Source organism: Bufo gargarizans, chromosome 2 (genome assembly GCF_014858855.1).
Source record: "Bufo gargarizans isolate SCDJY-AF-19 chromosome 2, ASM1485885v1, whole genome shotgun sequence".
Lineage (NCBI taxonomy): Eukaryota > Metazoa > Chordata > Amphibia > Anura > Bufonidae > Bufo > Bufo gargarizans.
Window position 1 is genome coordinate 460296932 of NC_058081.1, and position 24762 is coordinate 460321693.

General features: G+C 44.8%; 1 protein-coding gene across 1 annotated transcript; it reads right to left on the bottom strand.

Moving 5' to 3' along the window:
• Nucleotides 1–16175: 16175 nt before the first annotated feature.
• On the bottom strand, nucleotides 16176–23136 carry LOC122926043 (securin-like). Its single transcript, XM_044277431.1, has 5 exons — nucleotides 23053–23136; nucleotides 21082–21212; nucleotides 17717–17795; nucleotides 16923–17075; nucleotides 16176–16231 (listed from the first exon to the last, which is right to left on the bottom strand). The coding sequence occupies exons 1-5, from the start codon at nucleotides 23120–23122 to the stop codon at nucleotides 16176–16178; spliced, it is 489 nt and encodes a 162-aa protein (XP_044133366.1). The 5' UTR covers nucleotides 23123–23136.
• Between the last annotated feature and the right edge of the window lie 1626 nt (nucleotides 23137–24762).

Below are 24762 nucleotides of genomic sequence, written 5' to 3' on the forward strand. Positions count from 1 at the left end.
GAAATGCACCATTTTAATTAAGGCAATCCTGTCTGCCTGACCCAACGTCAGCTTTTGCTATACACGTCCTTTGTGTATCAGTGGGATAATATTCAATTTGGTATAATCTCTCACCAAGGGACCAATCCGAACCCCCAGATATTCCAGTGAATCTGTTAACATTAGACATCTAACGAAATAATAGCATTCTTAATACAGAATGCATAGTACAATAGGGCTAGAGGGGTTAAAAAAATATATAAATATTTTAACTCACCTTAATACACTTGCTTGCGCAGCCCGGCTTCTCTTCTGTCTTCTTCTTTGAGGAATAGGACCTTTGATGACATCACTGTGCTCATCACATGGCCCATCACATGGTCCATCGTGTGATGGACCATGTGATGAATGCAGTGACGTCATCAAAGGTTCTTTTCCTGTGCACAGCAAGGATGAAGACAGAAGAGAAGCCGGGCTGCGCGAGCAAGTGGATTAAGGTGAGTTAAATTATTTTTTATTTTTGTTTAACCCCTCCAACCATATTGTACTATGCATTCTGTATTATCAATCAGCATCCTGTTACGCCTGTCTTATATACATTGCCAAAAATTCACAAATCTATGACAGCCCCCCCTGGACGGCCCATTGTGGCCTTGAATGATTCTATTCTATCTGCATGCTGTGCTAATTGAGAAGGTATTAACTCCATTGACAAAAAAACCTCATCATTTTTATTAGACACTAATCATTTTTGTCAGATATTAAAGATTTACATCTAGAGGCAGGAGATTTTCTTGTGACATATGATGTATGCAGCCTGTATACAGCGATTGAGCATGCAAAAGGTCTTACTGCTGTTGAATGGATCCTGGAATTATCCAGTTATACTTTACAAGAAAAACAATTTTTTCTACAACTACTTGAATTTATCTTGAAAGAAAATTATTTTTTGTTCCAGGATACCTTCTTTCAGCAGAAACGGGGGACCGCGATGGGCTCGCACGCCGCACCGCCATACGCAAATAGTTACATGGCCTGGTTTGAAGAAACCTTCATATACAAAAGTCCATTATACATACAATCCTGTATTTTTGGGCGTCGTTTTATAGACTAAATTTTTTGCGTATGGCGGGGCGGCGGCGAGTCCCTTGAGCAATTCACTCAGTATCTGAACACCATATGGCCTGAGTTATGTTTCACAGTTCAAAGTGATTTGATTTGCAAATAAATTTTTTAGACACCTGGGTAATAAAAGGCCCTGATAATTGTATACAGACTGACTTATACATTAAAAAAAAACAGACAAGAATGGCTTGTTGCATTATTCCAGCAATCACTCACCTTCTGTCAAGAAGTCCTTGTCTTTCTCTCAGTTTAAGCGGATTGGAAGAATTGTGTCCGACGAATTAGTGAGGGAGATCAGACTCACTGAAATGGCGGATACATTTTCCTCCAGAGGTTATCCCAGATCCTTATTGGATTCTGAAATAAAGAAAATTAGGAATTGCAGTAGTAGAGTTGAGACAACAAAATCCCGCAGTGATAATAGGCGATTACCGTTCATTGTCAAATATCATCCATGGATTAACAAATTTCGCCATGTTGTAAACAAACATTGGGGGATTATGCGTGCAGCCAGTGGCGTAGGGATCGCCATAGCAACCATAGCAGTGGCTATGGGGCCCTACGCCACTGGGGGCCTGTCCGGACCCCATAATCTTTAATTTTTATTTTTTATTATTTTTATTTTTATTAATACAAACATGACACACACAGGCAGGCACAGCCAGCCAGGCCCGACCGCCCGCCCACTGGGCGGGGATCGGGCGGTCTGCGGCTCGGGCCTGGCTGGGGGGAAGGAAGCCAACAGGAAGGAGGAGCTGTAGTAGGAGCAGGCGGGCCCGGGCCGGGGCGCACTGTCTGCCGCACGCACAAGGAAGGCGAACATGAGGTAGGCGGTGGAGGGGGCCGGATTGGGGGCGTAGCGGAGGCGGAGCCAGGCTGGCACCAGCGCAGTGTGTGCAGGAAAGATTTCCTCCGGCTCCGCCTCCTAGAGTCCTAGTAACTAGAGGGAGGACTCAGGAGGCGGACTCAGGCAGTGGAGGGGGCGGGGCTGGGGCGGGGCTGGGCCAGGCCGGGGGGGGGGGTACCTGTTGGCTGTTGTGGAGAGTGGAGGGTCCCGCCGGCCGCACTGGCGCCAGTCAGATTAGGCGCTATGCGGCTGGCGGCTGATATGCTAATCTGACTGCCCAAAACCAGTCTGGCTGAGCAGAGCAGGTGGCGGCGCAGCTCAGAGCCTCAGACACTCAGAGAAAGTGAGAGAGAGGGGAACCCACCCGTGACCTCACGGTCACTCCAGTCCTCAGTCTCAGTGGAGTCAGTGCCTGCCTCACTGCCTGGTCTCCACTTTCCAGTCTCCAGTCCAGTGACAGACTCAGTCCCGCCGTGGGTCATGCCACTCCAGTGTGTGCCTGGCTGGCACCTGCTGTCTGTGTGACTACAAGTAAGTGATGTGAATATGTGATTCATTGGAACTTAAGGAAGTGAGATTATTGAGAATTTATGATTTCTGAGATAATCTAAATTCTTAAGGGTACTTTCACACTTGCGGCAGGACGGATCCGACAGGCTGTTCACCATGTCCGATCCGTACTGACTATAATGGGGACGGGGGCGGAGCTCCGGCGCAGCACGGCGGTGCACGGAGAAAGCCGCCGGACTAAAAAGCCTGACATGCAGTAATTTTAGTCCGGCGGCCTTTCTCCATGCACCGCCGTGCTGCGCCAGAGCTCCGCCCCGTCCCCATTATAGTCAATGGGGACGGAGCGGCAGGCCGCGGGCACGGCGAAATAGCCGCAGGACGGATCCGACATGGTGAACAGCCTGTCGGATCCGTCCTGCCACAAGTGTGAAACTGCTCATGGCGGTGGAAGATCTAGGATGGGTGTTTGGGTGGGAGCTCTGGAAGGGGTGGTGGGAGGCCCGATAGATATGTGGGGGGCCCATAATTTTTTTTTGCTATGGGGCCCATGCATTTCTAGCTACGCCCCTGCGTGCAGCTTACCCATGTTGCTGAATTCCGTGACATACCCATGATCTGTTACAAAAGAACTAAGAATATCAGAGATACCATTGTTAAAGCAGACATAGGTAGCACTACGAACATGCCACGTCAACTTTTTCTCTACACCTAAAAAGGGCACCTTTCCTTGTTTACAGTGTGTTCATTGTTCTGCTGTGATCAAGGGTGAATCCTTTTCCCATCCACAGACGGGTAAGAAATTCCCTGTCAAGGGCTTCTTTACCTGTGATAGCAATTATGTAGTCTATCTGTTAAAGTGCCCTTGTGGCCTTGTGTACATTGGTGAGACATCTACTAGAATGAAGGATAGATTTAGTAACCATAATAAGTCCACCATACGGAAGAAAAATTTGCTGTTGCCGGTTCCCCTTCATTTTGATAGATGTTCTCACAATGTTTCACAATTAAGATTCCAGATCATTGAGCAGGTGTTGCTACCCCGAAGAGGTGGCAACAAATTGCGAATGCTCAAAAAACGGGAACATTTTTGGATTCACACTTTGCAAACCCTGGAACCCAGAGGTCTTAATCGGGAGTATGAACTGAGTGCATTTCTGTAGACAATAGATAATAAATGTTAACATATTCTAATATATACTTGTGTGTTCATCTAGTCACAGAAAAAATGACAAGACTGAAGGTCCTTAATCCATGTGTAGCCTGTATGAGATTTAATTCTCAGGGTAATTATTTGATATCAGTGGATGTTGTTTTATGTATCTCATGCTGCAGGCTTACCTCTTTATTTGTTTTCCCTACAGCCCATTCATTTTTTGATATTGAGCATCTATATAAAGCTTCAAGATAAATTTAGATGTCTACTAGCACTATGATTATGTTGCCACAATGTTTGTAATTGTTGCGTTTGATGTTTTGTATACATATGTTTCCTTGGTGATGTGACATCAGCACGTTTGACGTCGGTGACGGCGCACTATTTAAATGTGTTTCTTGTCCATGTATATTATGCTTGAAAAAGGCTCAGGTTCGAGGCAAAACACATGTCGCTAGGCGCTGTGTCTCCTTTATGCATGAATAAATCGCTGACTTTAACAAGAGTGCCGGTCTTTCCTTTGGCATTTAAAGTGGGTTTTGTTACCCTGGACGCGAGCACCACGACCTCAGAGAGGAGTGCCGACTGTTTGGATTTTCGTCACATGCCAATACTGGTATATTGCATCATTATCTTGTTCTCAGCCATAGCAATGTGCCCCTGCGCTTTGGGATGTGCTGACTGACCCCCTTTTTTCTCTGCAGTTTGTGCTGGAGGTGTGGCTGCCTCCCCAGCCGTGCACTCCTGACCAGCTCGTCTGTCCCACAGGTTGATTTTAATTAGTGTTAGTATATAGCTTGGCCTGCTCCCCCTCACTCACTGAAGCCATCTGGCACCAGGAGAGAGATAGTGTGTGGACTCTCATTGCAGTCCTTGGTGACCATGTGGCGCCAGGGGTGGTGTGGAGTGGGCCCGGCGTGCATGCTGGTAACTGCTTTCCCTGGATATAATGGAGGCCATTTTGGCACCGAAAATGACAGAAATTCAGGCGGATCCAGCATGTAAGTGGAACCTGCACTTTCTGAATTATATGATAGCCGCTATGGCACATAACAGGTATATTTAGTGTTAGGAACTCGTCTAACTAGAGATTGCCTTGACGTTCGGCAGACGGGCTCAAATAATTTTGTACAAAACGATTTGCCAAGTATCTCTAACTTATTAGTTCAGCATTTGATATTATGATGCAATTTTGTACTTTATTTGGTTTGCAGTGAGCTGTTGCATTCCTTGTTTTGTTTAACAGTCTTGTACTCAGCCCTTTTTTTTCTCTGCATTGCATCATTATTTATATACTCCAAGAACCTTCTACTATTTTACCTACAATAGGTTAAATTTACCAGTCTATGGTTTCTGGGTCGCTTTCACACCTTTTTTAATATTGGTCCTCCCCTGCATAACGGAAACGGGACGGATCCGTTTTGCATCCCATGGACTTCTATTATGACGGAATGAATAGCGGAACGACTCTAAAGGCATTCCGTTATGTATTCCGTCATAGAATTGCGTTATGGTCCGTGGTAATGGAATCCATAACGCAATTCACCTTTTACCAGTAAACGAAGCGTGAATGAATTTTATAACCAGAAAGATGCATAATCATTACAAGATGCATAACCCACCACATTAGACCTCAAATCCACATTGTGCTCCTTTACTCCTGAGCTCTGTTGTATGTCTAGGTAAAGGATAGGGCCACATGTTATAAAAAACCCAAAAAGCACACAAGAGCTGGCTTTACATGCTGGGCATTGAGATGGCAGTCTTCACTTTGCATCATCTGCTGCAAATTAATTTTTGCTAAACATTTGTTGGGTCAAAATGCTCACTACACCACTTGGTAAATACTATGGTTTCTAAAATGGGATCACTTCTTGGGGGGGGAGGGGGGGGCACATTTTAACCTTAGAGACTCTGTCCTTGTTTGAACCTGCAGTTTGTCCAGTTTGTTCAAACAGCAGTACATGTCCACATATGGATTTTCCCCTGAAGGACAATTTGCCATAACAAGTTATGGGGTGTTTTTCTCCTATTACCCCTTGTGAAAGTCAGAAATATGGGGCTAAAGCAACATTTTAATTGGGGGGGGGGGGGGGGAGATACATTTTCTTTCACTGCCAAGTGTTTCTAAGGCCTCATGCACACGACCGTTGTTGTGTTCCATTCCGCAAAATGGGGTTCCGTTGTTCCGTGATCCGTTTCCGTTTTTGTTTCCGTGTGTCTTCCTTTATTTTTGGAGGATCTCCAGACATGAAGGAAAGTAAAAAAAATCTAAGTCAAGTTTGCCATGCAAATGATAGAAAAAAAAACGAACGCGGACGCGGATGACAATCTTGTGTGCCTCCGCGTTTTTTCACGGTCCCATTGACTTGAATGGGTCCGCACACCGTTTTCCGTGAAAAAATAGGACAGCTATTTTTTTGACGGACTGGAACCACGGATCATGGACGCGGATGACAAACGGTGCATTAGCCAAGTTTTCAACTGACCCATTGAAAGTCAATGGGTCCGCAGAAAATCATGAAAAACGGAACAACGGACACGGAATGAAACAACGGTCGGTCGTGTGCATGAGGCCTAAATTGTATGAAATGTCTGTTGGCTCAAAGCACTTAATACACCCTTCAATAAGTTCCTTGGAGTCTCAGACAACCTACTGCCCAAAAACCATCCCAGTAAAATCTGCCTTCCAAAAACCATATGGCGCTCCTTCCCTTTTGAGCCCTGTCATTTGCCCCTACAGCATTTTTTGACCACATATGCAGCACTTCTGTAAACTGCAGAATCAGGGTAATAGACACTTTTTTTTTTTTTTTTTTTCCTTTTTAGGACACCTAAAGGGTTAATAGTTTGTAAAGCTAGTTTTGAATAGTTTGAGGGCTGTACTTTTTAGAATGGGGTCACTAATGGATTTTTTCTATTATGTAAGCCCCTCTGTCGCTTCATAACTAAATTGGTACTTAAAGGGAACCTGTCACCTCCAAACACCATCTGAAGCTGCGAGCGGTACCTGAGAGAAGCAAGCAGTGTGTTTCTGACAATCATTTTCTTACTGAAGGCAGATGCGGCAAAAGCTCAGAAAACGTTTATCACCCGCAGGGGCGCTTCTCTAGACATGCTTGAAGTGAAATAAAAAACAAAAACACAACCGAGGGTGTCAATGGCCAAATATATATACACACAATGGTGCGGCTTCATAAAGAAAGACTACCCAATGTCCCAATGTAACTGGACAAGCTTTGTGCATACAATAAAAAACAGAGAACTAAAAGCTCTTAGACGTCCAATGGGGAAAAGATATATACGTTTATTGAATATTCAGTCAGTGAATCATAAAAATGCCATAAAAAAACTACTACCATCATATACACGTGACACATCAGACCTACTGAAGAAACTACATGGTATATGTTTGGATGACGACACTCTATTGGTAGAGTCCTTGTATACCCGCATCCGTCACTCAGATGGACTCCAAGCAGTGGAATTTTTCTTAAGGGCCAACAACGTTGACCAGGATACAGCTTCTTTCCTACTGCAACTGCTTAGGTTTGTGTTGACCAAAAACTTTTTTACTTTCAATGGGTCCTTTTTTCTGCAGTTCCAGGGGACAGCAATGGGGGCGGCATGTGCGCCTTCATATGCTAATCTGTTCCTAGGGCTGTGGGAGAGGGACCTTTTTATGTCAGATGGACACGTCGTCATGGACTGCGCCATTTTTGGGACGCGGTACATAGACAACATCTTCCTTATCTGGCAGGGCACTCCTGAGGGCCTACATGAGCTCTTCAGGACTCTCAACACAAATACACGTAACATCAAGCTCACGTATACGCACAGTAGAGACCATATAGATTTTTTAGATGTATCTATAAGTAGGACAAGGGATGGTCATATTGAAACTGATGTGCATCGTAAAGAAACCGCAGTTAACGCCTATCTACATGCATCCTCTTCACACCCTAGGAGCACGGTCAATGCCATTTACGGGACCGCCTTCAGAAAAGGGGATATAGCCATTGTTCCATAACAAAAAGCTTATCAAAGAGCGAAGAGCCACCAACAGATGGACTTACTGCAACCAAGGAGGGAGAAACCTGAAGATAGCAATATCAGGTACGTGACGAAATATCACTCACGTTGGGAGGAGATGAGGGGTTCTGTGAACAGACATTGGTCTGTTCTTCTCACTGATTCGGTGTTGGGCAAATTTGTCCCCCCGAGGCCCTCCATCACAGCACGAAAAGCTGACACCTTACGTGATATTTTGGTACAAAGCTACCTGGAACCGGTAACTGTACCTTTGTTTCCCGGCGCAAGGAGACCAACCAATGGTTTTAAACCATGTAGGAAGTGTGTCGCAAGCCCTAACATGGAACGGGCATGCGACTTTGTAAACTCATCCGGCGACCGGACATTTCAAATCCGACATAATCTTACCTGCTCCAGCTCTAAGGTAGTGTACTATGCTTCATGCCCTTGCAAGAAAATCTATATAGGGCTGACTACTCGTGAGCTAAAAGTACGGGTGCGGGAACACGCAAAAGACATCTTGTCAGCAGCTGATACACAGGGCAATGTAGACCAAAAACCCATAGCCCGACATTTCAAAGAACACCATGCATGCAATCCCAGTCTGCTCAAGGTGAAGGGGATTGACTGCATTAGGCCTAATTTTTCTGTTTTTTCAGCCCTTGCCTATGTACTAATAAAACCGCTGCCTGATGCCGCTCTTTGGACTCGTAGATGTTTGCGAGTTGGGACCTCAGTAGTTTATTATGGCTCCTCTTTGACATTGGATCGCCTCTATGCTATACTGCGACTATTATTTCATATATATATATTTAAATCATGCTGCCTAATGTTACAACTCTCTGCAGGACTCTTGTGCATATGGGTTGATATATTGCTATATACATACTCTGGGACAAAGGGCCACACTAGGCCCATAATGTGACATGTCTACTACAGTGAATTTAAGCATCACTGTCATAGAGTCTATCCGCAATACACATGTCTTGGGCATATGGTCTTCTATGTGTCCTATTTACCATCACCCACAGCTATATATAATTATATATGGGCTTATCCATATACATCCCCTATCACTTTTCTCCATACTTCCTTACACCTGGGAATTTTTCACCTAGAACATAGTCTTTAGAGACACACAATATTGGCTGTATTTTCTTGCTGCAGTATGCCATCCACACATTACCATTCACATTTTTTGCTATTGTTTTAACATATGTATATCCTCCATGTCTCACATTTTAGATCATTCTTTCCTTTCTTACCATCTTCATGGTGTCTCCTTATCAAAACACCTATTGTACATTGCAACTGTATGATCATGTCACTAATTCTTTTATTTTCTTCTTGTAATCCTGTTTCTGGTCACATGGGATATACTATATTGATCTATAACTGTTATCATCATGTCACAAATCATCCTATATTGACCTAGAATTGTTACCATCATGTCACAACCATTTGTCTAGTGCAATTGTATGATCATGCTATCAGCTTTTTAATCTTTTTCCTGTAATCATGTTTGTTGGTTACATGTGATATACTATATTGATCTATAATTCTTATTACCATGTCACAAATCATCTTTGTTTCCTTTGAGCCCTTACGATCATGTCACTATATCACCATATGCAACCGCTGGTCGGCATATATATAATTAATTATGAGGTCCTGTGAAGATTTGTCTTATGATATTGTCTATTTTAATATACATCCCTATATTTAATTATTTATTTAATTATTTATTGATACGTCTTCCTCAGTATCATGAAATACGTCAGCATTGTATATATAATATAGATATGGAAGATATTGTGACAAATACTTGGGCATTTCATAACATTAGGAATCTTAGAGAGGGCTCACCCGCTGCTCCGGAATGGTATGGGTGCACCTGCAGGAGGATTAAAAACAGCGCAGCTAACATCTGACCACCGAGGATCCCGAAACAACTTTAACATTTTACCGCAACAAGTTAAACCGCATCTACTTCTGCCTACATTATCCTCACTGTACGTGGGACGCCACGAGTGAGGTTAAGAAGCCTGATACCAACTGAAATAGTGAGTACACCAATTCGGGCCATTTTATAAACAGGCAGTAAAAAACTTGTGAAAAAAGTTAGCGGTACCGCTACTACTATCCGAGGATTCAATCCTCCTAGGGATTCGAACTGACTGATTCCGGTCATAAATAGCGAGTTTATAATAACTCTCAAGACAGACTCCTATACATTTACAACGTTTCATTTATTCATCACTGGATATATTTAAGGACTTTATTTGTTTTAATTTTTAAATTATTTTCAAGTTTTTAGATATTCGTGTATTTTAATGTATTTTAATTATTAATTTTAATTTATCATATGTACTACATCTAATAAATAACGTGCAAATTAACTCTTTGTGTGGCATTAAGTGTCTGGTGTGCCCTACTTGTTACCTGCATTTCATAACATTGTTGTATTTTTTATATATTATAATAGTACATACAGCGGCGCCAGCAGTGCCGATCTATTACGACACTTTCTCTTGTACTCCATGTCTATACCATCATACATGCATTATGTCCGATTCCACCAGCTGACATTGTGCGCGCAGTGCTGCGGCACCGCGCCCTGTGTCCTGCCCCTGGGCGTCTCTATGCCGACTCGGCACGTCATGTGACCTGGTCATGTGGTCTGCCGCATCAAGACTTGACGCCCGTGGGCGGGGTCATGGAGCCCGGACTGTCGCGCACTGTGTGCCAGCGTATGTTCAGCTGGATGGAATTAAACATTGATGGCGTTACCCCCTGACGAAGGTACGCCGAAATGCACGTCAGGGTAACGCCATCCCAGCTATCCAGGTGGCATTCAATTTTGGGGAGTCCTTCTTGTACTATCCATCTTTTGGTCTGGCCCTCTGTTACACAGACAGGACACAAGTCCAGTTAGGCCTCACCATCGCCTGGTACACGGGCTGCATGTGTGTGTGGATTATCCTCTGGTCACTGTCCATATCATTTTAATAGTTTAGCAACAACCTATATCTGGACTTATATGTAATTCTATTAATGTTCAATTTAACTGTGATTTTCTATGTCGACACTGTAGAACTGGGATGGCGTCTGTGCTCCCTATTTTCTCTGTTTTTATGATTCACTGACTGAATATTCAATAAAGTTATATATCTTTTCACCATTGGACGTCTAAGAGCTTTTAGTTCTCGGTTTTTTATGCTTGAAGTGAAGCGGGCAGCGACCTCCTTGCTTCAAGTCAAGGTAGCCACATCCCCTTCCCTGCCTCTTCGCTGTGACTGACAGCTGGCAATTCGGCTGGCTTTGCCAAACTCTCTGCATAAGCGCTGTCAGTCACAGCGAAGGGGCAGGGAAGGGGGCGCGGTGATGTGATACTAGTGAACTTAAAGCGTAGTAGAAGCCAGGACTTTGGGTGTCAATTTCTTAGCAAAAAGGCAAATCTGTTAATATAAGAAAGATTACTTAAAGGGGTTACCCCATAACTAATATAAAAGAGAAACCGGACATCATAGTACATGACAACCTCTTCTAACAAAGCTAGAACCAGCCCTGTACCCCACATGGATCCAGAGATCTCCCTTCATTGCCCTGCTAGATTTCCATCAAGCTGACAGCTCAAGGGGAGTGTCTTTTCTGCTGCAGCTAAGGGGGTGTGTCCATGCTCTACCTATCACAGCTCAGGTGGCAGTTGAGGGGTGGAACCAAGCATGTCCCTTCAGTGAGCGGTCAAACACACAGGTGGCGCTAATAACTGTCTGCCAAATTTTTGAATACTGTCAGTGCTTGATTGCGCTATAGACCAGAGATTACCTGGTCTATTGACTTGGTTTTTAGAGGACATCTGGCTGTATTTCAATCACATTGATATATTTCTTAATGTTGTGGATGATTTAATATTACTGTGGGTCTGGATGACAAGTATCCCATCCAAGGAATTATTGGAGGTTATTTATTGATGGACAATTGACAGACTCTTTAGGAACACTGCGTTCTAAGATCTATTGTATGTCTAATTATCCTGCATATTATGGCCGTTTCAGATTTTGCTACAATTAATTGTACTATAGATTAATTGGATATTTATCAATTTTTATATACATTTTATTAATAAACCCTACTGTTCAATACTATAGCGAGTGCCCCACTATTGCTTATTTAAAGGAAATCTGTCACCAGGATAATCGCTATTGAAGTAAAGCCATGGCTTAATAGCGGTGGATGGCACTTAAGGGAGCCGAGTGCTGTGGAGGTCATAATTCAGGGGGAAGGTAGGGTGGCGATTCAGGCCACCCTGAAAAGACGGACTTAAAACCCCATCCCCCGGTCCCACTAGGGTACACCCTCTCCTCAGCCGACAGGTATTGAAGAAATGAAGTTAAAAAATCAACTTCTGCCAGCTGCAGGGGTGGGAGTGAGGGTGACTTTCTCCCTGCAGCTCACGCTCAGACAGCACAGTGCTGCTGTCTGAGAGTGAGCTGTTAAAAGGACAACCCTGTGTCCGTCCAGGCCCCGCGCTAGACAGGACAGGGAGTCTGAAAGACAGACTGCCCAGCCAAAAACTGGACCTCTGGCCACCCTAGGGGCAGGCTGCTGTGGAGGTCACAGTTAAGGGGATGGTCTGCTACGGAGGTCAGTGTAAGGCTGGGTTCACACTTGAGCGTTGCGCAAACGCGCGTTTTACGCGTGTTTTTGATGCGCATTTTTATGCACGTTTTTGTAATAGTAAACGCGCGTTTGACGCGCGTTTGTGTGATTCACTACAGTGTCCTATGGCCTCAAACGCCCCAAAAGTCGCTCATGTACTTTTTGGAGCGTCGGGCGTTTTACAGCGCGATCGTACGCGCTGTAAAACGCCCAAGTGTGAACCATTCCCATAGGGAATCATTGGTTTCTCCTTGTTGAGCGTTTTACAGCGCGTAGGAACGCGCTGTAAAACGCTCAGGTGTGAACCCAGCCTTAAGGGGCAGATTGCTGTAAAGGCCACTGTTAAGGGGGCAGGCCCTTGTGGAGATCACTGTCAAGGGGGTGGCCTGCTGTGGAGGTCCCATTTTAAGGAGACTGGGCACTCTGTGTGTGTGTGGGGGGGCAGTGTTAAGGGGTGGAGGACATTGTTAAGACAGCAGGGTACTGTAGATGTTATTGTTCATACTGTATCTTTTGACAGACAAACATTAAATGAAATATACCTAAGCGATGCCGGGTCCTTCAGCTAGTATAGTATATACATTCGTGTACTCATGTGAGATATGAGGTGCAATTTATACCTCACATATCAGTACACTGCTGTATATACATTATATGTACATATTGCATCTATTATACCTTGTACCTCACATCAGTACACTGCTGTGTATAATATCTATATTTACTGCATTATAAAATATAATAGATGGTGTGTACAGATATATAGTATATACACACACACAGCAGTGTACCGAACATATCACTGTACTGCTGTACATACTACATATACCCTCAGCATCTATTATACCTCTTGCCATGTGAGCTTCAGCAAGATGCAACCAGTGACATCACACCTGTTACCCACTACATGCTACCCTCTGCAGAGTATTATAATACAGTTTGTGTACGCTCTATTCAAAGGGCACTATACATAAAGTTGCCACATATAAGGCACTATTAACAGTATACAGAGGGAACTGAGTATATGCCACTATATACATAGGGTACAGAGCATGTAGCCCTATGTATGAAGAGGGTACAGAGTATGTAACACTAAGATCAGTTTGTGTTAGTATGCAGGCTGCCAATGTGTTGGTAAAGAGATGCTGAAGACATCTCAGCAAGAGCTGCAAAGCTGAATTGCTGCCTGGAGAGGTCATTATGGTGGTCTAAACCAGATGGAGAAGAACGAAGATGTCACTAAATGGAAAATACTCTGCTACTGACTGTATGATGAGTGCTACAGTCATCTGGATGATCTACAGCAGATGGTGGTAGCATGCAGTTTTGTGAAACAACTCCCAGCATCCCTTCACTGCTGTTTAGGCCATATTGGAAGCTGTAGTGTCACAAGGTTATATGTCAAGGGCTGACCCAACTACTCAAATGGTATCTGTACTGAACTTTGAAAATCTGGTGATTTATAGACTTACTGCACATGGTCCTGGTGCTATATTTGTGTTAAACATGGATCTGATGCTATACTTTGATCTAATATCCATTCACATCTGAGTTTGGACCACTGTCAGATTCTGTATGAAAAAAAAAAAAAAAAAAGTCCTGCATGCAAGACTTTTGTCCACTAAATGAGCAGCATCCTGGGAACACCCCATTGTAGTCTATGGCAGTGATGGGGAGTCTATAGCATGGGTGCCAGAGGTGGCACTCAGCCCCTGGGAAAAGCCTACGGAGGTACCAATATGCCTTAGACTTCTCCTGCCATTCATTAGTGCAGGGCACACTGAATGGCAAAGGCAGCGCACTGAATGCAGGCAGGCTATTATAGCTAAATGATGAAGTACATGGAAGATCTACTTTATTGACCTCTATACCAGCAGTCCAACCGCCGGGCCGCGGCCCAGGAAGATTGTTTGCCGGGCCACGGCGATCAGGGCAGTCTTTAACATGGTACTAATGAAGCACTTCCATTATGGAAGTGCTTCATTAGACCAGGAAGCGGTGAAGGATCTGTACTCACTGCTTCCTGGTCCTCGGCTCAAATATGCAGGGCTGCACACAGCGTGAGCTTGCTCTGTGACCTCAGACTGTGTGCTGCAATACACAGCCGACAGCAGGATGAAGAGGATTGCGATGTGACCAGGAGAGGCAAGTTTTTTTTTTTTTTTGCCCTGTGGGCTGATGGATCACATAAGGGGCCGATAAATGGCTGAAGGTTGATCTGAGGCATTGGCATCTGAGGTGCAATTAAAAATATTTATTGTTCTATTCTAAAATCTAGGGGAGTCTTATAGGGTGAAAAATATGGTACAGTGCAGCAGAGACCCTAGTCAGTTTATATAGTCATATTTGAATATGCACCTTCTGTTTAGTTATGTGCGGTAATCAGTCAGCGCTGACTAGCACCCCCTAAGCCCCGCCGCAGAGCCCATGTCCCCAGGAAAAAAAATTGTCTTGCATTAAACTGGTCCTTGGTGCAAAATAGGTTGGGGACTACTGCTCTATACAATTCCAAGCTTCATTAGACCTGCAATTACAGTCCTGGCTCATAACCGTAAATGGTAAAGTTTAAAAAACACAACTGCCGAGTAAAAGACCAGGTAGTTTAAAATTTTATTTAAATAGGACAAACATTTACAGATTAATAATTAAAAGTCACACAGAAGAGGAAAGTCAACATTGATGTCTTCATATAGAGGGATGGACATCTCAAAGCAATCTGGAAGAAATTGTACAAGTGTTGGTTAAACTGAATCAAGCAGATTATCCAGACAAATTCAGCACCACCCTTACCCATGGGTTGGGTCTGGTATTGCAGCTCATTCTTATTCCACACAGCCTATAGACAAGAATGGAGCAGTTTCTAGCATTAAATGCCCCCCAAAAAAAAAAAAAAAAAAAAAACACAAGTAGTGCCATTTTACTTGAGACTACACATAGTTGCTCCTGTTTCCTCATACTACATATTTCTACAGTTTTGCTAGAAAGATTTGGCAAGAAATGCACAAATTGCAGAATAGTTTATGTACCTTTTATCACAGGATTGTAGCCTGGCTGTGTATCAGGAAGTGCTATGCTAGATCAGTTTCTGCTATAAGTATCTGGCCACACCCCTTCCTGCAAGAGCTCCACCCACACAAATGGCACAACCCCCAAGGGACCACCACTTTTCTGTTACGCAAGGCCGATAACCCCCTCATCACTTCATTTAAGGTATGTTGCCCAAAGTGATGGTGCACCAAGTAGGTCAAATATATTAGATACTTGTCTAACATGACACCATCTGTCTGAACATGCAGCATGAGCCACTGATAGACTTGGTGCACATTTAGACTGCCTGGTCTATATGGGGAAGACTTGCTAATCTGAGACTACCTTCCACTCCTCTACAGGCCAAGTAGTAAAATGGAACCTTTACATCTCCAGTCCTAAACCTCAAGCTCTTCTGCTTACACACATGAAGATCTGCTCAGATTGGTTTTCCCAATGCAGAGTGGCATGTGTTACTTGCAGTTTTTGGTGCAGATTTGATATGGTTTAAAGGTGAAACTCATCCCATTTAGTACACAGCAGTTCAGTTTCTGCATGGAAGAAAGCAGCAAAGTGTACACGAGTTACACACCGTGCAGTTATGGCATCAGCCAGATTTAATCAGCAGTGTGTGTAGTATTATGCCTCTTCACAATCAGCGATCAAGCCAAAACCAGCAGTTGAGCAAACAGATCTAATGGAAAGATCTGCACCTGTTCTGTGCCTGACCCACAATCACTGATCAGACACTGGTGTGAAAGGCCTTAAAAGGGAAGCCATCAACTATACACTGATCTCTGAGGGCAGCATGAAATAGTGACTGAAATGATTTCATTGGTGTCACTCATGAGCCAATCCATAATCTCCTGCTCTCCCATCTGATTGCCAGTTCTCTCCTAGAAAGAAAGGGAGAAAACTAGGTAGAAGACTGTCAGTCATCAGCAGGTGGGCAGGGATTTATGAATAACCAGGACTCTTCAGGCCTGGAAAAAGGGTCACTGCCACCTGGTCTGCAATGATTGTCATGTTGGTTCTCGGCAACCACTTAACATAAATGACCGACTACTGAAATCAACTCTCCTGTCTCTACTTTATTCTGCCGTTAGTATGGGCAGCATAATGTTGATAACAGGTTCCCTTTAAGCCCGATTCACACGTCAGTGATTGAGCGAAAACCAGGATTGGAGCCCCCAAAGACATAAGGGAAAGATCTGCTCCCGGTTTTGGCTCAGAATCACTGCCATGTGAATGAAGCATTTAGGCGAGTTAAAGGCTTTTACTCCACCTGTGGTGAACATTAGATCATGGTGCACGCCATATTTGCACTTCACTTTTCCAACCTTCTGAGAGAAGGTTTAGTGGATGGGCTGAGCCCCTGCTGTATTACTATAGTTTCCTCCAAAAGTTGCCATAAATTGTAGCTCCAGTCTATCCCAGCCCCAACTGGTGTAGACTGGCATTTCTGGCGCATGGAATGCCAAAGATGTGTCTTATTACCAAGATTCATATCTAACTCCAGCACATACGAAAGTCTTGGTTTCCAAATAATGCCCTTAAACACCAACCCCCCCCCCCCAATGTACTTGCCATAATTTATTTCTTGATTTTCCATCGGGTAAAGACCGGGAACGGTAAGTGCATCAAATCTAATTGCATCATCCCTTGCAATGAAAAGTGAAATACCAGCAAGACAGATATCACTGAGTTTGTGTTCTTCAGGGACCCCAAAGCTTTCAAAATCTGTTAAAAGAAAGTTTATTTGCAAACGAGATCACAATTGTGTATACAGACCTGGAGCACAAGATACAACAGTGAGTGACCTTAACCAGTGCAGCAAGTGTCAACGCACCATTTGTCACTTAAGGAGAAGACCAAGGCAGGCAAGTAGTCACACACCCTTATCCAGTTTATAGCAAGTAGGGGTTCAGATTTGGCCAATTACATTTACTACCCAGCCCCCTAGTTTAGGTCTTCAAAACTGAAGGTCTAACACCTGACAAGCTGTGGTCAATGGCAAACAGTTTGTGGATTAGATGGGGATGGAATCCTCCTGCCTTTTGATCAGAGCCCCTGTGAAAATCTGGTGGTTCTGTTTGGTTGGTAGGATGCCCTGGATCCTTCTGAAGGCCCCCAGTGCTGTTAGACCCAGAGTGATCTGCCTGAAGAGCTGGGCCTGGAGCTGCAATAGTACTGTAGTATAGGACATGCAATCAGAAGGCGCCCGCCGCGCCGCGCCCCCCCCCCCCCCATTTAAAATTATAGTCATCATTTTTCCCAGTTTTACATAAAAAAATAAAGTTTAGCTCAAAAATACAAATGCAATCATAAAATTTCCCCATAGGTGTTAAGCACATGATAGCGTGTAATAAAGATGATAGTACCTAAAGGGTTATATGGGATAAAGGTTTCAATGGCAGGATACTCCTCACTTCTTTGCTTCGGCAAGTTGATCTTTTTGGCCTGGACAGAAGACAAATTAGACATCACCATTTTCAGAAGATCAGTTTGCTGCCATATCGAGAGCCCCTGTAGTGCAGAATGGGCCATTGAGAGGCTCATGTATGCACGTCATGTCACATGCCAAGTGTGGGCTGTCTGCCATCTGTATTAATTCTCCCCCTCAGATATGGCTTTCCTAAATTTCCCCAGTCTGCAGAACACCACACAGAAATACTCCAAATCCTGTGTAAGACCAGTTATAACGGGCATGGAAACACTTCAGGATCGTGGTCTCCTATGTGATGCAGCTTTAGCCTCCCCGTCATCTTTCAGGTTAGTGTTTGGAAGATCTGGCAGGGAACAGCCTTTCTGGTCTCTTGGGATTTGGCATCACTAAGCTACATAGATGTTAGCCAGCCCTGTTAAAAGGGGTTGTGAATATGTTCAGCTCTGAACCCCAACTTCACCCAAGCAGCCCCTCTGAGATGACCATCAGCAGGGCAAGGGCCTCGTTTAGAAACATGCACTGGTAGGCAGAGGCTTCAGCCTAGCAGTATTCCTGGAGAGGTCACTGGCATTAATGGGCAGGCTTTGGCACTGCCCTAGACATTAGAGACCTGGTACATCACTGGATCTGATGAATGCCCTTGTCCTGTGCATTTAAGTGCAGGGCAATGGAGAGCATAAAATGCTGATGCTCAACTCAGAGGGGCTATGTCCAGGTTCTGCTCTGAACCCAGAGCCCCTTTAATGGGACTGGTGGAGATCTGGCCACAACCCAGCAAATATTCAGAGAATCAGCCAGACAAGCTGCTGTGCGCAGCAGTGTTTGTCCAGCCAATGCTTGGCATATCAGCCAGATCTCTGCCGGTCCCAATTATAGTTAGTGGATCTGGCAGTGCCAGACCCAGAGGCCGGCAGGCTGTTCCCTGACAGATCTCCTGAACACCAGTGGGAAACCAGTCTTAAGGTCCATTCACACATCCGTGTGTGTTTTGCGGATACACAAAAACAGACCCTGGCAATGTGCATTCCATATCTTGCAAACTGCACATCACCGGCACTATAATAGAATATGTCTAACCTTGTCTGCAATTGGACATCTTCTTTTTTTGGAACCAGAAATGCGGACCCGAGCAGAGCATCGTGCGGCCCCTTAGAAATGCATGGGTCTTGCAGGATGCAGGGAAACCAGTGTGAAGCTACATCTCAGAACTACACAGGAGAGCAAGCTCAGACGGGGAGCCTAGGGTTATACAGCTGCAGCATCAGTGTATACAGTTGCCTACTGTATATCAGCACTCCTGGTCTTAGACAGGGGATACATTAACCCTTTTGCTTCCAGCACCATACATCGCATGATTCCTCACAGGACATGCTTGTCTGAAAGAGGCCTGAGAAGTGTTCAAGCCATGTCCTACTGGGTTCCATTGAGCCCACAAGAGGAAGTTCTTCTGTGTCCACCTGCTATATCAGTGGCCAACAAGTTTTAGGCCTCATGCACACGGCCGTTGCAAGTCCGCACCACAAAATAGAACTTTTTTTTGTGGTGTGGAGCCACGGCCAGAAACACCACGGAAGCACTCTGTAGTGTATCCATGGGGTTCCAATTCGTGCTTCTGTTCCACATTTCTGCGATTGCGGACCCATTCAAGTGAATGGGTGCACATCCGTGATGCGGAGTGCACATGGGCCGGTGCCTGTGTATTGCGGACCTGCCATATGCAGGCTGTAATAAGGGGACACAACTGTGTGCATGAATCCTTACGCAAATAAACGCTAGTAGCAAGTAATTGGCTCCAAGAGTTGCTTTTATTGGGGACCTTTAGGGCCACTGGTATCCAAGGCCTGCCAAAGGATCTTCTGGACACTAGTGGTTCAGTCCTACTCTGTGCCACACACCAGTAAGTGTTTTAAGATGAAAACCTCCTATAACTTGCCCGTTTCTCCCCCAATGTCCTCAGCAATATATGGCACAAGACTGCTGAAGGCAGTGATTGGTTGCAGCTACAGTACACCGCCATTTAAGCCCTGTACTGTATGCACAGTGGAAGGGGACCAGAGCCGAGAACAGTGGGAGGTTTTAAAGGGATTGTCTCATCTCAGACGATGGTAGCACATCGCTAGGATATGCCCCCATTGTCAGATAGGGGCACCTATAGCGAGACTGGAGCCCTGAAAGTGCACAGCTGCCATTTATATGGAGCCGCTAATAGCCAAGTGCCCATGAATGGAAGCAGTGGATGGTCATGCAGTGCGCTCCTGGTCACTTCTATAGGGAGAACGCTTTGTGTCCAGACTGGACTCCTCCAGCCACCACTTCATAGGACTCAGGTACAGATCCGACAGTGGGACCCACATCTACAAGACAATGAAAGCATATTCAAGCAATATGCCCCCATTGTTTGATATGAGACAACCCCTTTAAATCTTCTTACTGGCATAGAACAAATTTCTATTTCACCAATGCCATCTGTAGCTATGAAACTGGCTGCCATGTTACGTGTGCACTTGGCAGCTGAAAGCATCTGTTGGTCTCAAGTCTATGTGCCTGCGTTGCCTTTACTGCTAGAGACTCTGCTCTCTACAGGACCACGCATGATGTTTCCACTGCTTCATCCTGTCAACGTGGAGAGGATGCAGCAGTTATCAAACCTGTAGGTGTAACAGCAACATCCCTGTTGCACATGTTAAACATTTTTCCAGCACTGTGGGCACATTAATATGGGACCTACAGACGTGTTCAGCTGCCAAGTGCACATACAACAGGTCAGCCAGTGTCATAGGTACAAACCTACTGACAAGCTTCTGAAGAGGCGCACAGTAATATATTTGGACAAATGCACTGTGATGTATACCCATGTCTGTAAAATAGGCCAGGGGTTGTCACGTCAATGATACAGGTGTGGTAACCTGAAATCCTGACCTTATCACTCCACTTCTAAAAGTAGAGGCTCACAACGTCTCAGGAATCACTTGCATCTTATGAAAAAAAATAAAAAAAATAAAAAGTGTAGCAGATTTTCCAAGTGACCCACTAGGTGTGTGGGGGATACAGACCCAGTACAAGACCTTATACCCATGTTAGAATAGTCAATTGCAGTCACCGAGACCCCACCCCCTTGTGGAGCATGTCAGGAAGTGTAGAAACCTCAAGTGGCCCAGGCGTATAATAAACAGGTACAGATTTACGAAAATCACATGTGCCTATAGCCAAGGCAAGGTGCAGTCTGGGCATTACCCACTGAAATCTGCGGCATACGTATTCACAAGTCTCCCTCACCGTCTTGGTATCTGCTCCACTTACCTTTGCTGCTGCAGATTTCTTGGGTTCCACCTGTTTGTTAAGGTTCCCCAGAACCTTCCTAAGTGCTTGAGGTTTGGGCACAGTGAGGTTTTTTCCATTAGGCCCTTTTAATGACCGTTTAGTCTGTGCAACTGCAAGAAAGTAGGTACAGATCAGCAGTGTCATCCAGGGCCACATCAACTCATTCAGCCTGAAGGATATGATCCCGGCATTCCCAACAAGTCTTCACACTTGGCTCTAATGCTTGTATAATACTGACCTGCTTCTCCAGAAGGCATCGACACTCAGTAAGATTCTGCAGTACTTTAATACTGATGGCCTGTCAGATTACCATTTGGAGTACAAGAGGGGCAATATTACTGCTGTGAGAAGCTCCATTACAGTGTTGGCTATAGAGGGACAGCAGAGGACCACTGAGGCACCTTCACCGTGCAGAGCTCCATTTCTGGCTGGTCAGTTCCTGTGCCATAGTCTAAATAACCCCTTAGACTGGGGTGCCACATGACAAATCCACTGCAGATTTTAGTGCAGCAAGTCTGCAGTTATACAATACAGAAGAGAATTCAGATCCACAAACTGCATAAAAACGCCCCACAAGAAGCAGACCAGCTGCAGTATCGGCGGTTTGAAATCCGCAGCTGACCTGCTCAATGGAGAGGGTGAAGTCCGCTGGTTTTGCCACAGCAAAAGCTGCATCTAATGCACAAGGATTCTGCTGCAGAAATACACCACAATCTGTAGCAGATTTTTCCACCACACATGTCCCTGGCCTCACACTATCAGTATTTGTAAGCCAAAACTGGGGCCAAGACACAGAAGAGGTACACATCCCTCCATTATTCTCTGCAGGGTCTTACAAATACCGACTGAAAGTCTCTTTACAAAAAGAGCAGTTAAAGGGGTTGTCCAAGTTATAGTTATTGTTGACCTATCCTCAGGCTAGGTCATCAATATTAGATCAGCTGGGGTCCGACACCTGGCACCCCCACCAATTAGCTGTTTGAAGAAATGTGCGGCACCATGCCAGCGCTGCCTCCTCGTCATTGTTTACCTGCTTGCCTTTGCATTGAAATGAATGGGACAGCTTGGGTGTAATTACACTTGTTCACTGCTGCAGATGCAACGGCAAGCAGGTAAGCAAAGAGGGGGCAGCGCTGGCACGGCACGCGCCTTCTCTTCAAACAGCTGATCTGATATTGATGACCTATCCTGAGGATAGGTCATCAATGAATGTAACTTGGACAACCCTTTAAGGGCTGTCTTTTATTTTAAGCTATTGCGCACTCCCTTTGTGATGTCTGACAGTAAGGGCTCATGCACACTTCCCCAACACACAGGTAAGATCTGTAGATTCCACAAACAGATCCATTTGACCTGAAAGGGAACGTGATCCATCCACATACCAAAAAATAAAAAAAATAGTGCATGCACTACTTTCTTACGGGCGAGGCATGGTGGAAAAAACCCACGGATGCACTCAGTAGTGCTTCTGTTCCACACCAGCAAGTGCAGACTGGGAACTTAAAGTAACCCTGGGAGAAGAAAAAAAAAAAAAACCCACACACTAGATGTGGCCCCAGTACTACATTGTGGCACATTATGCCACCCCAACAGAGCCAGATACCACAGTCCAACACTAAGAACTTCCACTGGCCAGTCATGAGGAGGGCCCAGGCAGCTCCCTGTGCATTGGCCCACCAGGGAAACTTCCCCATAAGGTCTATGGCCAATCTGCCCCTGCACACCAGACCCTTTCAAGTGAATGGTCCAAGAACAGCCCAGCCAGCACACAGTTGGGTGTATGAGCCCTTAAAATGACTCCCAGCAGAATCATGAACAACTATGTCCCAGAAGAACATGTATGGCCTAAAAGTCTCCTCAAGGAGATATACCACCCCCAAATTCAGGAGTGGACAGGCCATACTCCTGGATAACATGGATAATACAGTGCTCAGAGCCCAGACAACTTACACAGTCCTTGATTAGTCTTGGAAGAAAGGCTGAGGACATTCTCCTTCTCAAATCGCACGATAGCTTCCATTTTTCTCGTCAGATCTGCCAGCAAAACCACAGATGTCTTAAGCAGGTTTAAAGAGGGTTTCTTAGGACACTATTAGGCAAACTTAATATCCTACACAGATATACAAGGAGTCATGTGAACCTTGGACTACCCACTATTACACTGGAGACACCAGGACTTTACCTGCAGGGACTAACCACCCCACAAACACTGCTCCAACCAGTCTCTGTCACAGGAAGACGCCCCTTTGACCTATTTATGCTAAATATCAGCTGACCAGTTAATCAGTCTCATCTCATTAGCCGCCTCCAGACTTGTGTCATCTCATTGGGGAATGTTCACATGTGGAAGATTTGTTACACAAAGTCTGGTTTATTTCTGCATCAGATCTTCTACATGTGACAATACCCTTAGGCTAGGTCTACACGACGACATATGTCGCACAACAATTTTTATAATGGTAGTCTATTGTGTCGCACTGTGCAAAAAACTCATTCAACATGGATTCTTCTGCGGTCCATACATTGCGGATCCGCAAAACATGGATGCCGTTCCATTTGTGGATCGGGCCGCCCATTATAGAAATGCCACAAAACGGACAAGAATAGAACATGTATTATTCTTTTTTGCAGGGCCACGGAAGTGCTGTCTGCATCTTTTGTGACCCCATTGAAGTGAATGGGTCCGCATCTGAGCCGCAAAAAATGCGGCTCCAATGCAGATCCAAACAACAGTTGTGTGCATGAGGCCTTACTGGGGGAGTCCATGGGTGTCATATATTTTAAGGTCGCCTGGTCAACAATAGTCACAAAGGGCATTTTTGCGACTATTTTAACGCACATGCAACAATATTTTGTGACTTGGATGTTTTTATGCCAAGTAAGACAGATGAGTTGGGGACTCCTGCCATCCCGGACTGTTAGAGCCGGGTCACACTTCGTGGGGGAGATTTATCAAAACTGGTGTAACATAAAACTGGCTTAGTTGCCCCTAGCAACCAGTCAGATTCCACCTTTCATTTTTTAAAGCTCCTTTTGAAAAATGTGGAATTTGATTGGTTGCTATGGGCAACTAAGCCCGTTTTCCTTTACAGAGGTTTTGTCGTATGTTTATTCCACAGACCCGCGAAAAAGATAGAACATGTCTGTGACGCTTTGCGATCCACAGCGATACTAGGAAATCACAAATGCGCCATATTTCTCAATCACAAAGACAAAAGAGCCTTCACTAAGAATCTTCTCTTTCACTAAAGGAGTAACTCACAGATCAGAGGTACAATTAGCACCTTCTTGCCAAAGAATCTTCCTGCCCCATGCCAGGTTTAAGTACCCATCAATCTGGTATTCTCTTGACAGAACCTCATAAACCCGGTCTCTCTGCAGCCATAGTGTCTCCAATACCAGCAGGGGTCTCACACCTTTAGCCTGGGCAGCGAGCTTCAGAAGAAAAGGACAGATCCTTATCACACAGCTGGCTGGTACAGGAGGGAAAATGACCTGAAAGTCACCTCCAATCCATAAACTTCATATTCTTCCCATATTTTCCTAATATTTCAGGGGTTATGGAAATGGGAAAGGAACCATCTTTTCAGAGATGGTTTTGGTTCTCCTAACCCACCTTCTAGGAAACCCGCGGACAAATCAGAGATTCCCGCTCTGAGA

What these genes read in the sequence shown, in the direction of transcription:
- LOC122926043 (XM_044277431.1), bottom strand. Translation starts at nt 23,122, where the DNA reads ATGGAAGCTATCGTGCGATTTGAGAAGGAGAATGTCCTCAGCCTTTCT. An exon ending in CAAGACTAATCAAGGACTGT is followed by an intron (nt 21,213 to 23,052) that starts GTAAGTTGTCTG and finishes ACTTTCTTGCAG; the next exon opens with TTGCACAGACTAAACGGTCA. An exon ending in AAATCAAGAAATAAATTATG is followed by an intron (nt 16,232 to 16,922) that starts GCAAGTACATTG and finishes CTTTCTTTCTAG; the next exon opens with GAGAGAACTGGCAATCAGAT.